This window comes from Melospiza georgiana, chromosome 5 (genome assembly GCF_028018845.1).
Source record: "Melospiza georgiana isolate bMelGeo1 chromosome 5, bMelGeo1.pri, whole genome shotgun sequence".
Taxonomy (NCBI): Eukaryota; Metazoa; Chordata; class Aves; order Passeriformes; family Passerellidae; genus Melospiza; species Melospiza georgiana.
Window position 1 is genome coordinate 15,767,558 of NC_080434.1, and position 17,700 is coordinate 15,785,257.

General features: G+C 53.2%; 1 protein-coding gene across 1 annotated transcript; it reads right to left on the minus strand.

The window, feature by feature from the left end:
* Nucleotides 1–1,300: 1,300 nt before the first annotated feature.
* Nucleotides 1,301–5,716, minus strand: C5H4orf54 (chromosome 5 C4orf54 homolog). The gene has a single exon (XM_058024282.1). It carries the CDS (start codon nucleotides 5,714–5,716, stop codon nucleotides 1,301–1,303), a length of 4,416 nt encoding a protein of 1,471 aa, XP_057880265.1.
* Nucleotides 5,717–17,700: the final 11,984 nt, after the last annotated feature.

The window sequence follows — 17,700 nt, forward strand, 5'->3', positions numbered from 1 at the left end:
ACAGCCAGGATAAAAGAATGGAACTTTCAACATAAAATAATTACAAGCAGAGAAGCGAGTGTATAAATCACATCAATAAGGTTTCATTCAACAAATGATCTACTATGTAGTAGATGATGCAAGCTAAAAAAACAATATATATTTTAAAGCAAAATAAATAACCCAAGTGCTGGAAGACAAAATTTGCCCTCAAGCATGCAACTGGGCAAAGCTCAGCCCAAACTGGTAACAAAACCAAATTTCTGGCTGTTGCCACTCTTCCACTCTTTCTCCTTGCCTTTTCATATACACCAAAAAACTAACTCTGTGAGTTCTTGGTAAGCCATGGAAGATTTGGCAGTTCTGCCTAATACTGCACGTGATAAAGATGAGCCATGCATTCTAATGCACGAGGCAGAAGGAGCAGCGACACCAGTCCTGAAGGCACTTCTGTAACATTTCAGGTCTTTTAAAATGAAATGCCATCATTCCTTGGTTGTTTTGCACAGGACATACCGCGCCACTGGTTTCAGTGCATGCTGTGTGCACAGTCCTGTTCTCCAGGACACGAACTCAGTGTCCCTGCAGGCACATCCCTGAATCTGGAGGCTGGCCCTGGGTCACAGCCCCAGGTAGCTGGGCACTGTCAGGACTCTGGCACTACAAGCTCAGAGCTGCTGTGTGAAACCGTGCTTTGCACCTGTGGGCACCTCTGCCCCAGCCAGCAGCCCCATGGCTCCAGGAGAGCTCACCTGGGCCTGCTCCATGCATCCTGCTCCCTCATCCCACTAACAAGAAGGACCCAAAATAAGGGTTTGCTTCCATTAGACCCCTCTTCCACTCCTCTTGAGCTTGGGGAGAAACAGGTACAGGGGAAAGAGAGGTGCCCACCTCCCCGTGGGAGGAAGAGGTGAGAGGTGAGATAAGAGGAGAATGTGATGCCAAGGTGAAGGGGATCTTTCATGGCTTGCAAGGTGGGTCCAGATGATGGATCCAGAGATGCCCAACCACACTGCCATCCCCGGGAGCAATGGGAGGTGCCCCGGCCATAGGGCTGCACAAACACAGGCTGTGTGATGAGCGGCTATGGTGTGCTTCTCTGAAACTGCCAAAAAAAGAAGCTCCAAGTTTTACCGAACTGCACCAAGGGGTGTGCCTGACCTCTCTATATTCTACACCCCAGTGAGGGCCCCCTCGGTGAACCCTCTCCCCTGAGCAGAAGCTGTGGCACTGCTGTCACTTGGCCATTAACCCGCTCTCCCTGCCCACCCGCGGTGACTGCCGTGCCCGGCAGGCAGCACCCACCCACTCACCGCGCTCTTCACCGGTGCTCCACCACGAAGCGCATGGTGGTGCCGTCGAAGGAGGGCGGCGCGACGATGCGCGGCCCGGTGGCCGGCGCGGTGATGCTGATGACGGGCTTCGCCTCGGCCGGCCCGTGTCGCGGCGGCGGCGGGCCCTTGCTGCTGGCCACGTAGTAGGGGCTGTCGGGGAACGCCGCCTCCGGCGCGGCGGGGCTGCCGGGCTCTGCGGGGGCGCTGCCGTCGCTGCCCGAGTGCGACAGCGGGCGCTGCAGGGCTCCGGCGGGCAGCACGGCGGCGGCGGGCAGCAGCCCGGGGTACAGCATGTACGTGGCGCCGTAGGCACCGGCATTGAGGGCGAGGGGCGAGAGAGGCAGCGGGACGGGAGCCACGGCCGGCTGCTGGGGCACCGGCACCTCCACGTACTGCCCGGTCTCGGGGTCGAAGAGGCGCCGCTTGAGGGGCTGCTGCACGGGCGTGTCCACCAGGTAGTACTGCCCGGTGCTCACGTCCAGCAGCACCTTGCGCTGCGTCTGCGGGAAGGGCTCGGCCGCGGTGGCGGCGGCGGGCACGGAGGGCGAGAAGCAGAGCAGCGGCGGCGGCGCGGCGCCGGGCAGGGCGGCGAAGGGCAGCGGCGGGCGGTACAGGGCGGCGGGCGCACCCTCGGCGGGCGGCGGGGCGGCGGCGGGGGGCTCCTCGGCGGGCGGGGGTCCGGGCGGCGGTCTGGGGCTGCCGGGGGGCTTGGGGGCGCCGAAGGGCTGCAGGCCGCACAGCGCTGCCGCCGCCGCTGACGCCGACACCGGGCTGGGCCGGACGCCGCCGCCCTCCGTGGCCGCCGCGGCCGGGGGGGAGCCGGGCTCGGCGGCCTTCAGCGGCAGGGACAGATAGTTCCCGCAGTCGGGGCCGCGCTCCGCATCGCCGCCGCCGCCGCCGCCCGCGGGCAGCCGAGGGGAGCGCGGCGGTGCCGGGGCCCGCGGGCCGCCCTCGGGGGGGAGCTTGGCGGGCGCGGGGGCCGCGGCTCCGCCCGCCCCGCGGAGCGTGAGGAGGGCGCGGGGGGCGGCGGGCGGCTCGGTGCGGGGCGGCGGCGGGCCGCGCTGCCGCTGCCGGGCCAGGCTCTCGAAGGCGGCCGCCTTGGCCGAGACCTTGTCGGCGGCGCAGTTGGAGGGGCGGCGGGGCAGCCGCTCGCTGCTCGGGCCCTTGCCCCCCGACGGCTCCTCCGCCTTGTCCGCCGGCGGCGGCGGGGGCGCGGCGGCGGCGGGTCGGGAGCCGGCACCCCGCTCCTGGCTGGCGATAAGGGAGAGGACGTGGCTGTCGGTGATGGGCAGAGGGTCGCTCTTGCGCTTCCACTCGCGCTTGTTGAAGCTGTAGAGCTCCTCCATGCTCCGCACCGCCGCCGTCAGCTTCTCCAGCGCGTTCTGCACCGGCGCCGCCTTGCTCTCCTCCCGCGGGTCCTCCTCCGGTCCCCGGCCCCTCTCGGGAGGCGGCGGCGGCTGGTGCCGCCAGGGCGCGGAGGATTTGGAAACGATCTTGAGCACAGCGGGCTGGCGAGCATCGCTCTTGTTGGGGGCGATGGTGGCCACTGGCAGCCTGCCCGAGGTGCGGTGCACCAGCACGGTGCCCTCCGGGGGGCAGGCGGGCGCCTTGCCCGCCGCCTTTGCCCCCGCCTCGGTGGGCTTGGCCCCGGTGTGGCCGACCGCCTGGCAGGTGATGACCACGGGGGAGAGCGCCCGGGGCACACCGGCGATGACCAGCTGCTGCCGGGGCTTCTGCTCCGCGCCGCCTTGCTCGGAGGCGCCGCTGCCCTTGTCGCTGCTGTTATCTCCCGAGTCAGCGCTGTAGGAGCTTTTGATGAGCTTCCGCACGTCCCGCACCTGGTGGAGGATCCCCTGCGCTCTGTACTTGCTGTCCCTCACGTCGCGCACCAGGAACTGCGGCACTTTGTCGGTGCCGTCGCCGGCCTTGAGAGGCTTGAGCGGCTGCCCCCTGCCCTCCTCCGGCGGCCGGCCTGCGATCTGCGGCGTCAGCAGCTGCGCGATGCTGAAAGCGGCGTCCCGGGGCTGCTGCACGCTGCCCAGGCTGATCTTGATCTCGGGCGCTTTGGGCTTGGCGGCGGGGGGCGAGGCGGCGGCCGAGGACACGGCGGAGGCGGCGGAACACTTGGTCGCCCTCTTGCCGGGATCCTTCTCGCGAGGGGTGTGCTGAATGGCGGGCACGAACAGGCGGGACATCTTGGTGGCCTTGCCGGCAGAGATCTCACCCAGGTCGGCTCGCCAGTCGTTCTTGGGAGAAAGTTTCAGCTTGCCGACGGGCGCCCTCTCCTCCTTCCTTTCCGCCTCCCGCTCCTTCCAGGACCTGAAGGCGCTGTTCTGGCTGCGGAGGAAGGTGGCCTTGATGGCCTCCGAGGCGCTGCGCTTCACCTCGCACAGCTCCTCGGACAGCGCCCGGTCCAGGCTGCGGTTCCCCTCGCGGGCCGGCGACGCCTTGGAGGCCGGGGAGCGGCCCCCGCCGCCCTCGCCCGCATCCTCCGCCGGCGCCGCGGCGCCGTCCGAGCCGCCTTCCGAGTGCCGCGAGTTCTGCCGCTGCACGCCACCCTCCCGGTGCCGCTCCCGGCCGCCGCCGCCGCCGGGGGGTTCGGGCTCCCGGCCCGCGCCCGGCCCGGTGTAGGAGGTGTCGGTGATCTCACCCCGCTCCATCTTGAACTCGTGCTCCAGCTGCATCTTCTTGGAGATTACGTTTTTGAGGAGGCTGGAGGCGAACCTGGACTTCTTGCTGGAGCCCTTCCCGCCGCCCTCCGCCGCCGGCGGCTCCCCGGCCTCGGCGGCATCGCCGAGGTCCAGCAGGGTCACCACCCGGGAGCCCGCCCGCAGCCGCCGCGGCGTTTCGACGTGGGCGATCTCCCCGTCGAGCTTGCTGACCACGAACTCGAGGGCTTTGGTCTGCGAGCGGCCGGAGCGCAGCAGGCTGGGCTCGGCTCTCGGCCCCAGAGTGCCGCACTTGAGGTCCAGGTAGGTGGACCAGCGGTTGATGCCCAGGGCATTGTCGGACAGGGAGGCGGAGGAGGCGCGGGAGCCGGGGCGCAGGGTGTCGAAATAGGGGTACGCCAGGCTGCGGAAAGCCCTGGCCGTAAGGTTTCGCACCTCTTTGTCGGCATCGTCCAGCTCGCTGACGGCGCTGGAGGCGCCGCTCGAGTGCTCCCCTGCCCTGGCGGCCCCGCAGCGCGTCTGCAGCCGCGCGGGCACCGCGATGAACTTTTTCGCGTGGTCGCGGAGCGCATCCTGTTTTAAACTCGCACTGCGGTCGGGAGCCGCGGCGACACGGAGACTCATGTCGCCTTCATGCTTGGCAGCGTAAACAGTGTTTTGCTTTCCGTGCACGTTGCTAGACTCATTTATAGCCCGGGAAGCGGCTTTGATTGATAGGAGAAGCTGGGCGCCCGGGCTCCCGCCGGGGCGGCCGGGCTGCTTGGACCGGCTTTCCCCCGAGCTGGCGCGCTTGTCCGCGCCGGGGGTGTCGTGTTCGGAGGTAAGGCTGACGATCTCGGTGCTGCTGGTGTTGTCGATGCTGTCCGTCTGGTTGTTGGGGTCGCTGGTGGTCGTGCTAAGGTAGCAGCTATTCTCCTCCTCCTCCGTCAGCGTGTCCCCCGGGGTCTCGTCGCTCCCGAAGGAGGCGTAGTCAACGAAGGAGTAGATCACGTTGTTATCCTCGAAGTCCCAGCGGGCGGCCAGCCCCGCGTCGAAGTCCATGTCGTGGTCCACCTCGCTGAGCTGGATCTCCTGCGTGCTGATATAGTGCGCCTCGTCGCGGCCGCCGCCGGGAGGGGAGCCCGGGGGGGCGCCGGGGGGAGTCGCCTTGCGCCCCGCGACCTCATCCTCCACTTCGCTTTCGTAGCCGAAGGACGACGAGGAAGTTTTGCCCTCCGTCGACACCGGGTCGCCCGTTGCGGGAGAGTCGTCCGCCTTGGTCACGGGCGAAGGGCAGGAGGAGGAGGAGGACTCGGGGCAGCCCCCCGCCTCCGGCGTCCCGCCGCTCCCCGCCGCTCCCACGGAGCCGGGGCCGGTGTCAGCCCCGCATTCCGCCGCCGCCGCCGGGGAAGGAGGGCGATCCCGCCCGCGGTCCGAGGATGCTGGCCCCGCTTCCTCCGCCGGGGGTCCGCCGCTCGCCGAGTCGCCATCCCGGGTCCCGCCGGCTCCGCTGTCCGGTGCGGGACCGGACGCTCCCTCCGCGCCGCCGGCCGGGGCCAGTTCGGGCTTCTGGCGGCTCTCCTCCGGCCCCTGCGGCGAGCCGCGGATCTCCACGTACGCCGCCTCCCTCTCCTCCTGGACGGGCGCCTCCGGGCCGGGGTTCGGGCTCGGGTTTGGGGTCGGGTCCCGCTCCGCCGCCGCCGCGCCCTCCGGGCCGGCTCGGGGGCTGGCGGGCCGCTGGCCGGGCGCGTCCATGCCGGGGCCGTCGGGGCGCGGCAGTGGCCAGCGGGGGCGGGCAGGCACGTGCCGGCGGGACGGGGGGGCGGCGGCGCCCACGCCCTGCCCTCCCCTCCCCTCCGTGCCCTCCCCTCCTTGCCCTGCCCTCCCCTCCGCTCCTCTCCCGTCCCCTCCTCTCCCGTGCCCTCCTCCGCCCGGCGCGCCGGCTCCCGGCCCGGGCGGGCATCGCCGCCGGGGGGCGGAGGGGTCGGGCCGGGCTCAGCTCCCCCCGCGGCACAGGGCAGCCGCTCCGGACACCGCGGGGGAGCTGGCCCTGCACATCCCGGCACGGGCCCCGGTCCTGCGGGCTTTCCGAGACGCGGACTATACATAGAGCCGGCGTCACTTAGGCCGTCTGAAATTCTATTTTAAACATCTGTGTTTCCCCGTAATAAAGGCGCCCGGACCCCTCTTGGAAGGGGAGAGCTGCCCATGCCTACAGAGATGCTGCCCAGCTCCCCGGGGAGCCGGCGGCACCGGCTGCAGGAGACGCCTCCCGGGGCTCTCACTGGCTGAGCACGCAGCGTGTCAGCGGCGAGCGCACCCTCCTCGTTCTACACGCAGCAGTGGCTAAACAGCTGTTTTCTTCCCTAAGCTATCCCCCTGCACCCTGCGTCCCCAGTCGCAGGAGGCGTCGTTGCACAGGGACACTCTGTGGATGGCAGTCTGGCCCTGCACCTTTACAGCAGTCCAGAGAGCCACCGGCCTCCAAGAAATATTTCTCTTTCCAAGAAATGCTGGTTTAGACACAACCAGCACCTAAGGCCTATTAATAGGCATTTCTATGGCATGCCTGACCTTTGGCAGCTGAGAGCTTCACTGAGCGGTCCCCAAGATGACAAACCAAAAATCAGTCCAGCACCATGGGAGTTTTGAAAAGCCAAGCTGTTAAACACGGAGGAGGAGAAACAAAGGAAAGCCGGAAATGTTGAGGAGCAGCCCACAGGTATACAATACAAACAATAACTCAAATTCACAGCTTAAAAAACAGTATCCCAAATTTAAAGTACTTGAACACTAAGGTGAGCAAGCTGGCATTGGGCTGGTAACACTGAACTGAGGTGCAGGAGAGCTGTGGAAATCCCTAAAGTGATTAGCAGGATCCAGGACCTTCCAGCTGTATGGGGTGGCATGGTGTGCAGCTCTGCCAGGTATGCCACAGGAATAGAGGAGCCAAGATGCAAAGGTGACACTACCCTAGAAGCACTGTCCATGTCAAAACAAGGGTTTCCCAGTGCTCCCAGCTCCTCATCCCACCTTGTAGCCAGGAGGCCCTGCTGCCATCCTCCCACTCTTCCTGCTGCCTCCAGGAAAAATGACCTGCCTTCTTTACTGAGCCCAAGTGGAGTCCTGTGAGGCTCCCTGCAGCAAGGGCAGGTTTGTAGCCTGTTCCACATAAGGGTCTCTGCTGCCTGGAGGAAAACAAGTGAGGTGGCTCCAGCTTTTAGTACTGTACATAAATACATGGTCATTTCTTAGGCTGTAGATTGACAGGATGGAGAATATTACTGAAGCACCCTGTGATATTTTAACAAAAGGACACATCCTCCAAACCTGGAGGGTTTGGAGCGAGTCAGGTCACGTGCAGTGAGGCTCTCCCAGGCAGCAGGGATAACTGCTTCCCATCCTTACTGAGTCTGTCCTGCCCCCAGTGTGCTGTTAGGGAGAAGCTAGGCAGCAGCTTTTGTGGGCACTAGGCTTCCTCAGCCTCAATCTTAGCCCAGGCTTATGTAGCTTCACTCCCCTGGTGCACACAGTGACTGCAGTTCTCCACAGAGCTGTGGTTAAGTGGCATCTTCATCCCCAAACAACTTCACTGGGTCTTGTGTCCCAGCCACATATATTACAGGCTTGCCCCTCAAGCAGCACAATGAAATCTCAAACAGCACAATAAAATCACAACATACCTAAAGAAAGACAATATTTTAGCACATTATTAAGAGACATCTTAGTTTTAATTGGTGATGGGCTAAGAGTAGATCCTCCAATACAGTCCTTTCCAAATGCCTGGGATGCCAAGAAATGCACTTTAAACCCTGATCATTCATTGTACTTGGGTGACTGCTGGCAGCTGTAGCAGCCTGGCCTTCTGCTCTGCCTTCTGCCAGATGCCTCCTCTCAAGCAAGGTCTCTACCCCAGGTTCTCAGTGTCCCTCACTCTGATCTCCCTAAACAGGGTCTCAGGTGTCAGTCTCTCACACTTCACTCTCCCCTCTAATGTTTGGTTTTCCTGCATTAAGAGTACACAATGAATCAGATCTTTGCTCCCCAAACCTGCACATTTGAGAGTGGTGTTTTTTTGAGTAACAGTTGTTCATGTATTCCTGCCAAGATCCCCACCCAAATGAGCATCGAAACTTGACTCTTTATTTATCAATTTTCACAGTCCACTTTCTAGCTATGGTCCTGAGATGTTTTTTTCTGCCCTTTTCCTTTGGTGCTATCTTGAACTAAATCTACTCAATCTTACAAACCCGGGCAATGACTCTCCCAACTGAGGCAGAAACCACAATGGAGCACTCATACATGTATGTTTGCATACATTAACATACTGATGTCTCCAGCACAGGGAATTTATGCCCCTGGTGACAAAAATACATACATAAAATCCACACCTGTTCCTCTCCACTTTCAGTCAGGGCTAGTCCTGGAGGCCTGCATGCCTTAGGCTGTCAGAGCAGGGTATTTCCCATGGCACTAGGACACTGCTGCAGGGTACAGAGCCACAAAAATCCTAATGCCATTTGTAAAAATTGAGTCTCTGACACACAGCTTAAGTGCTCTAATCACTGTGTGTTGTTAGAAGAGTGGGGGAAAATGAGAAGGATTTCCTCCTCTCTTTTTTGTGTCACAGATTTCTGCTCTGATGCCGTGCCAGCTCCTCAGAGACGCTTTGCTGCGAGTCTGGCCTCGAGCAAAGCGTAAAATTCCATGGGGTTTAGGCTTAATGCCTTCTTCCCAGCCTTTCCTCTTAGCTACCACAGTGTCAGCTTTTGTAAAGCCTGCTTTGGAGGTGTCTAATAGCCTCCATGCATTGCATCCAAAGCTTGGGTGTACAGCTTGGACCCAGAGCTGGCTCCCCAGCACTGCTCTCCTGTGGCACTGCCTCACAAGGGATCAGAAAGCTTCAACAGCTTTGCAAAGGGGTGGATGATTTTGGGTTTATGGTTTTTCTGTATCTACTACAGTTGCCAGAAAAGCTCTACAGCAAGCAAAGTGTTAGACCTGTTTGGTTACAGTCAAAAGTACACAGGAAAAGTGCAGCTCCATCACATCTTCTTGCAAATAGCAATTTCTTGCTCTGTGCTGGCAAGACATCTCCACTGATTAATAATCAGATCAATGTGATTTGGTTAATAATGTGGGATATCAGTAAATAACATGTCATCCTGATGATTCTAGCAATACTCAGCTGAGGCATGCATCAGCATCAATTACTCTCCTGTGGTTTCCACCTTTAAATCTCTCTCACTCACTAAAGGTACCAAAGTCTAAGATTTCTGCGTCCAGATCTGTCATGAAGTGTTACTGGACCTGTCCTCAGAATCACAGAGAGCCTGTGTGTTTAAAGCCTTTTGTAACACAGTAGGTACTCCACTTTTAAACTCTTTCTGGTAAAAATAACAACATGCACTCTTTAACCACATTCTGTCCTTTGCTCCTAGAGCTTAGGTCAGACAGGTAAAGGCGATGGGGAAAATGTAGAGAGGCTGAATTTGCTCTGCACCTTAAAATACATTACTCATGGAAGTAGCAGGGAAGTGGGATTTAAAAGGGATTTGAGAAGAGGCACTTAAAACTGAAATCAAGAGATGAAGAATTAGGAAGACTGTAACTATACAGTTACACAGGAGACCATACAGAGGAAGGCATAGGGTTTTTTCCCCTTTAAATGAGACAGACAAGGAAGTGAACAATTGGTGGGGGAGCATTTAGTTGAGCTTTCTCTGACTAGGGAAAGGTAAAATATTAATCTGTTAATTTAACCTTAGGAAACTTTAGTACCGCTCTACATATTTTAGTTATTGCAGTGTTAAGTCATCACAAAGGAGTTATAAGAATTAGACTCATACAGAAGAAAAATCAAAATATTATTTTCATGGAGAAGACAAACACTCTTCCAATAACTAAGATGGCCTGCAGGAAAGGTTATGCTTCTTGCATGGGAAGTGATGTCTTTCACAAAAATATAAGGAAACTGCACAAGGATTCTGTTGAATTCTGTGCTCACAGCAAAAAACACTTATTATAGGTTCAGAGAAGTGAAGAATGATAGAGTGATAGGGAGAAGATTTAATTTTTGGCTGATTATTTTCTTGAGTAGTATTTGAATACTGCTGGATTAAGTTTTTCTCTCAGTAGTTTTCTGGTAACATTGCACATTGTCAGGGTGAGCTCTGTGGTAACTTTGAAATCAAAGCAAAAAAATACAATACTGGAATTTAGATGTGTGTGTGTGTTAAAGAGAAGGGAAAACTGAAAGCAGCACCCTGATTTTATCTGAGGACTAGTACCCAAGAAGGAGGGAGCAAACTCCACTTTGGAAAGGAAGAGGTGGATTTGTGGCTTAGCAATAAACAGTGCAGCCCAGCACGCATTATACATCTCCAAGTGCTACCAGATATACTGAGAGGAAATACAATAACCACACATGTGCGTTGGTATGGAAGATTTCTAGCAAAACCCAGTGGATATAAAATGAGATTTTTGTAGCTTGCACTAAAAGGGTGTTTCTTACAGCATTTAGCAAGGGTCTGACTGAAAAAGTACTAAGCAAAAACTAAGTGAAAACCAACACCTGGATGGCTCAATCCTTTCTCTCACAAAGACTATGCTAGTCAAGGGGATCTTTCTTTATTTCCTTTTCCATCCGAGCCTGTAGAAGAGATTGAGGGGCTCTTCTTAACACTCAACCTGCAAATGGAAACCAAATGTGCACTCCCTCCTGGCAGAGCTCTCCCTCTCAGTGAGTGTCAGCCCTTTCTGAAGAAACTCCAGACCTGGGTGGATTTCACAAGACCCTAACCCTGAGTGCTTGAGCTTGAATGATGCAAAGACCCTGGCATGGCTCTCTGACTGGGGGGCTGCTTTTCCTCCTAGGATGGGACAGGATCAGGTTCTGGCCGCTGCCCTGTGCATTCCCGTGTCCCTGGAGCGGCAGCCCCAGCCCTGCCCGCAGCTCCCCCGGCCCTTGCTGTTCTCAGCTCCTGCCGGGTGCCTTACAAGGGCTGCAGAAGATATAGATGTTTTTAAACCAGATCCTCCCCCTCGCTACCCATCCTTCTCTTCCAGACCCCAAAATCTCATGCCAAAACAAACAGGCAGGAACATAATCCCAGAAGGAGTTTAGATTTCAGCCCTGCTTTTCAGTAGTGCTGCAAATGCAGTCTAAATATGTGTTCGTGTATTTATATGGGGTGTCTGCTCCTCAGACAAAATAAATCAAATACTTGCTGAATTTTGTGCATGACAGATTAAACTGCGTCTACAATGTCAGTGACACAAGAGAATGTTCTGGTGGCTATTACACGTAGACAGCAATAGCACATGCAAACTGTGAGAATCTGTTGAATAAGACTAATTATAAACACTTTATTGCTTTCACAAACATCCTGGCAGGTGCCTGCCCAGCCTGCACTGACAAACTTCTGCTTGCAGAGGCTTCGTGGCTTCCCCAGGCCAATTCCCTGGTACCTGATTGTCCATTGATCAGAAAGATGATCCTCAGGTCTATCTGGCTTCTCCTTGCTGTCAATCCATTATTTCTGCCACAGATGGAGGAAGAAGATGATTCCCGCCCTGTGCTAGAGTGTTTTTCATAACTAAGGGTGAACAGTGTGCTTCCTTCAATCTCCAGCTTTCCCTAGGCCTAGGTGTACATTATCTTTACCCATGGGACACAGCAGCTGCATCTCCCATCTGCTCTTCAGATGTCCTTTAGCCCATCTGTAGGGCAGACAGAAGTGGTGCCTACAAGATACCAGGTGGACCCTCTCCCACAGTTGTTTTCATGTTGGCATGACTGTGTCCTTCAGCTTAGGCTCCATGCTTTCTATTCTTCTGCCAGGTACCAATGAAAATACTGAACAAACACAATGGTGTTGACCCCCATAAATTCACTACTAACATAAATGATGCAGTACTTGTAATTGACCTTCAAGCACAATCCAAACAGGCTTTTCTCACCTCATAATTTCACCATCACAGTGCTTTCCTACCTGGCTAACAGAAGAGAATCACACCCTGGGAAAGGCAAACACCATTTCTGCTCTCTCTGCAAAGCCCATTGACCCATTTTAGAAGGACTCACAAAGAACAAATCCTATCAAACTCACATTATTTATCTGTTCTTTATGTTTCTCTCTCTTTATGTTTCTCTCTTGCCTACAGAGTGCAAGTTTAAGCCCACATTTCTCCAGGAACTGAAGTTACATTGACTGATTTCAACTTTACTGCCCCTTCCCCCAGGTCCCTTAAAGTCCCTTTCCACAGGAGCAACCCTCCCAGGTGGCTGGGTCTGCTCAAATCTCCAATCATGGACCTGCTTTGGGAATGAACTTTCCTCAGTGACCCTATTCTTTGTACAGTATTATTGGGTAACCCGAGAACCACAGATGTATCTGATTATTGGAACTCTGGAGATGATTGCCAAAAAACCCGAAACCATGACCTTTCCTTGAGTTGTTATCAGCCAAGCTGGTGAGGGGAAAGAGACATGATTTATGACCATTCATTAAAACTACACAAAACTGATTATAGAGATAGATTTCAGCTGAGAAGTTCAGGCTAAAAACCTCCCTGCAAAGTTCAGGGTATTTGGACATGAAAAAACAAGGCATTATCTCTTGAAGCAATGTGGATTATATTTTTATGATGTTTTGTGTTATATTTTACAATACAACTTATTTGTACTCAAGGTATTTTTCTTAATTTTCTCATGGTTTGTTAATTTCTTATTTTTATCACTAGATTTTGTTAAATCTAGTTTTATTATTTTAATATTTTAAAAAGTCCATCTTTTAACTGGCCAGGGGCCATCACACAAAACCACAAAGCGGTATCAGTTTTTTTCCCCACTAACTTTAGATTTAAAAATGCAAGCAGTCAGTCTGGATTTTATATGGGATAATACCATTGCTTGATGCAACCAACTGCTTTGCAAAGGGGTTCTGAACTCTGGCAACAATTTGTTGACAAAGAAGAGCTCCTACAGGGGAATGTGCGCTCCAGCAGTCAATTGCAAACCTGCTCTGAGACTGTACCATGAAATTGCCATGCTTTGGAGAGCAGCCAGCGTGGGATTGGGATTAATTTGCTCCCAGTGTCCAATAGGTAATGTCGGGAGGCCCTGTGGAAAGCGATCCCTGCTGGTTCCACACAGCTCCTGCCGCGGGGCTATGTTTGGTCACTGGCTGGGTGCGTGCGGCCGCCGTGCCCTGGCATTTCTCACTGGGCTCACAGCAGAAGGCAGCTAAAGTGCCTCCCACCCCTGGCACTGACAAGGGGGATCAAGCAGCCCCCTGGGCAGAGCTCCCTCGGGATGGAGGGGCTAAATATAGGGCAGCTCAATAAACACCATTATGATCCGCATGCGGCGCGCCTGCCCAGAATTAAGGTCACATCCACGCTTTTGTGTGTGCTTCTCCACGGCTCCCTTGGCTTACAAATTAAAGAACTGCAGGTGAGGAGCTGGCTGCCTCATGGGGACTTAGGAATCCAGCCAGTTTCCATCTGACAAAACCTTTTAGTCAGTACATGAGGCAACTGCAGAGCAAAGTAAGAATAAGATTTTTAAATCCACATGTAAAATCCATTGTAAAGGTCAGGTTTATAAGGAGACCATCCCAAAATGCTAATGACATGACAGTTTTATGAGACTGGAAAATGATAGCTTGGCAGAAGCTGAGTAATACTAGAGCTAGGGATTTATTTAAATTGGACTACTTTTTTTAAATTAATTTTTTTTTGTTTTGCCCTTGATCCTTCCAGATCTCACAGGGATGAAAAATGTGTAAGTAGCTCTCCACATTCAGCTGACAAGCGAGGTAAGAAAAGGTTATTTATGTGAGGCATTATTCTGTAATTTTACCCTCCAAAGGTTTTACATATTTTTCTGCAGAATATGTTATTGAAAGTTACACAAATTTTAATGCCTATGCTTTGCAAAAAGAACCATAAAACATCAACTCTTAATAGCTAGCCTCAGAAATAGAAATAGTAGGAGTTTCTACAGGAAGTTTTAACTTAGAGAAACTGCATTTCTCCATAGAACAGGAGGACAACCTGTCCAGAAGAGCTTGTAGTCAAATATATACATTTAACAGAGGTGCATGTGCACTCTAAGAGTAAGAGAGTAAGCCTTTGTGTATCTAACCAGAGCAAAAGTACTTTTTAATTTGCAATATAAAAATCTCTCTCATCTTAATACTGTTTCTCCAAAAAGCAGTTCAACACCAAGTTAGATTTGTTGGCTTTTTTTTTACCTTGTGCAATGAGTTAATTCACCCTCTAGAACACTGTGAGCACCTGAACACATCCTTCATCAACTGAGCAGTTCTTGTCATGCTGAAGCTTAATGCAATTTTCATTAAACTGCAGTTTCAAGTTTTGCCTCAACACATACAATATCTCTCAATCAAAACATAGCTGTAGATATGCTATAGCATATTATCTATAGTTACACAAAACATACAATATTTATCTACAGCTAAACTAGTGATTTGCTTATCCACTTCAGTGTTTCCCACAACTCCTTTAATCAACAGTGAAAAATAGGAATATTTTAAAAAATAGGAAAAATAGGAATACTTTGAGCACAAAAATGGTGTATTCTCTATTCTGCAAGGAGGCTGAGGCTCTCTCTCCAGGTCTGCTACTTCCCTTGGCCACAGCATGTTGAGAACACAGGTGGTGCCTCGGCACCCAGGGCTGTGGGGTTTAGTAGGGTGCTCTGCACAGGGTGTGCAGGCCTGCTCCTGGGAGGTGATGAGTGCTTCCCAGGAAGCGATGAGCCCTCTGAAATCCCTGAGACTTACATCCCCAGGCTGGGCAGCCACTGAGCACATCTCCCCCGACACCCTCCTGGGAATCCTCCTCTCTGCAGCATGCACCAGCCTGCTCCTCAAGTGCCGCCCTTGTGGAGGCTCTCCATTAATAAATTGATCATCCTGCTAATGAGGCAGGGTGGATTTTGGGCAAATACTGGCTGCTGTGGAGTTCATTCTGGCAAAATACTGAAGTATTTGTCCACTTTGTGACTCAAGTCTGTAGCTGCTCAGCAATGAGGGCTGGTGTGCAAACCCTCTGGGGCGATGGGCTCCCCATAGAGCCCAGCTGGATGCTGCAGGTCACTCCTCTTCCCCAGCTCCAGAGCCCAGGGCCAAACCAACCCCCATGGGGCAGCATTCCTTCTCCAAAGAAGCCTCTTTTGCTCAGAGGCTCTTGCAGTTGCCAAGTGGCTTCTTATCCCTCCCCCTGCACCAGCACATCATGGCTGGGGGGTCATGGAACTGAGCATGGATCGTATCCTGCTTTGGATACCTCTCAAGGATGAGGAAAATAAAAAAGAAAGCCTTCCCCTTCCTGTCTCTGAATGGTTTCCAAACCTCTCTGTGCATCAAGTTTGGGAAAAGAAAGCAAAAAACTCGCTCTGTTTCAGATAATTTGAACACTTAACAACTCTTTCTCCTCTTATGAACCATTTGCTGAGCTTAAACCCAAATTAACAGATAGGTCTGAATTGTTCAGTTAGTGAAGTGACCAGCTGGAATTTGTATTTGGCCACACTCTGGTAATTGTTTTCTTTTACTAGCAGTACAAGCCTAGATGGCACAAAAGGTTGCTAGCCGGTGACACAAGTGACAACTGTATTAGCTGCTGGCTGCAGGGCAGCACCAGCACAGGAATTCCTGAGACAACTTTAAAGTGGCTAGCTGGGGTGGTCGCCACTTGTTCACCTGCAAAAGCAGAGCAGTTAAGTTGGGGCATCTCATCTCTGCATGTCTTTACGTGAGCATTTTCCCCTCATCATCGCAACACAGTCCTTTTTGCAACAGTGAAGACCCTTCAAGGGCCAAACCTGAGAATGTGCTCCTTGTCAGAGAGATTTTGTTTGTTTTAGCGTTTGTGGTGAGAAAGAGATTAAAAATTATTCTAAAAGAAGACAGACTCTAGATTTATTTTTTTCTCCAATAGCTATTTCACACCTGCTACTCCGTACTTTAGAAGACAGAAAAAGTACAACTTTACTGAGTTTTAGTTTTATCCCTTTACATATTTACATTCCTATGTCCTGACCCTGCCAAGACTAAGCTCAGAAAGGAGAAAAGGCTTCTAGAGTATAACTTTTCACCAAAACTTTAAAAACAACCAGCAAAGGGAGAGTTCAACCCACCTAAAGTCCCAGCTGGTCTGTCATTAGCAGACAGCAATCAGCTTTTTTCTTCAGATGAGTCACTTTGGTGCATAAAGGCATGTATTGTACACATAATCATGTGTGCTATGGGGTCTCAATAAAAAGATCTGCCTGATGGATTGCTCTGTCCAAACTGGGATCAGTGATCTGGCTGAGCCTATATAGTTAAAGGGAAAGCAAATAAAATCTACTTTGCGCTTTGCGCTGTTTTATTGAATGGTGTAAACCCACATGAGTGGGTCTGTGTGGAAAAAATGTAGTTATATATAAGCTTCGTGCCTGATACCTTGACAGCACTGCAGGGATATTTTTAGCTTGAATGAACTCCTGAGCCCTGGTTGAAATGCATTCAACTAGGGCATGTTCCTCTTCATGCTGGAAAAAGAGGAGTCCATTAAGGTCTCATTCTGGTGCACCAGCAGCTCAAGCCACTTAACTTTCCGTGCAGTAAGTCACATGAACTGAATATATAAAGCAAGCAGAGAACACAGCGGAATGATTTTTTATCCCTGACTGATGAAAGAAAGCACATGCTGATCTTTTTGGACAAATCACTGCTCTCTGCTGAAACCTCCATGCCTCCTCCCGTGGATATGTTGAAGAGGATGGGCACTTAAAGTGGTTGGGCAAAAATCCAGCATCACTTGACAACAAAGCCTTACTTAACGCGTATCCTGTTGCGGCCGTACAGTTGTTTTAGCCATCAGACAGAGCCAAAAGCAGTTACAGGGATGTGATGGCAACCTGAGAAGAGCTGTGCAGCCATGGAGAGAGTACAGGCCATAGACTGAGCCCAGCAGACCCAGGCTGATCTCTACTGTACGTGGCCAGGCTCTCAGGTTACGTGGTTGAGGCCACTGCTTACCGGGCGTGATAGAACTGATCACGTAGGTTTGGGGCAAAGGCACGATTTATCAGATCCTAATCCACAGGTTCATGTTCTCTCCCTTTACCCAGAAATGATGGTCATCCAAGGTTACAGGAGAAGTAGCTGGGAGATCAGCAGCAGCTCTCCTGGCAGCTGCCTTCGTGTGTTAGACAGCTTTGCCACCCCGCAGCACACGCTTTTGCAGCTGGCACAAGAGACAGACAAGGCACAGGCACTCGTACAAAACCTTTCTGCCCCCATGTGCATTAATGCCCGCTGAAAGTGAGCCACACTGGGCTTTCACAGAGAGCTCTCTGGGTACCAGTGTGGAAGAAAGTAATGACGTTCTTGTTTTTAACAAAGCAGTTTGGTTCCTAAACTTGGTTACTCAGGAGATGGCTGGGGAGCTGAATATTCAGTCCTGTCACAGTATGCTGCTGCAAGAGGTGATGACATGCTTGTCCTTAATCACATTCTGCCCATATCTTATTTTCAGATGTCATTCTTACAAAGTTATGTACTAAAAGTAGTGAAAAAAATACTTAGTAAGAGTATATTAAAAATGCACCTGTGTTAAAAGAATATCTCAAAAAGGAAACCACTAAAAGTTAAAAAAATAGCTTTTCCTATTGTGCTTGTCAGAAGATGATAAAACCTGTGACTGAAGCCAAAAACTGTGGC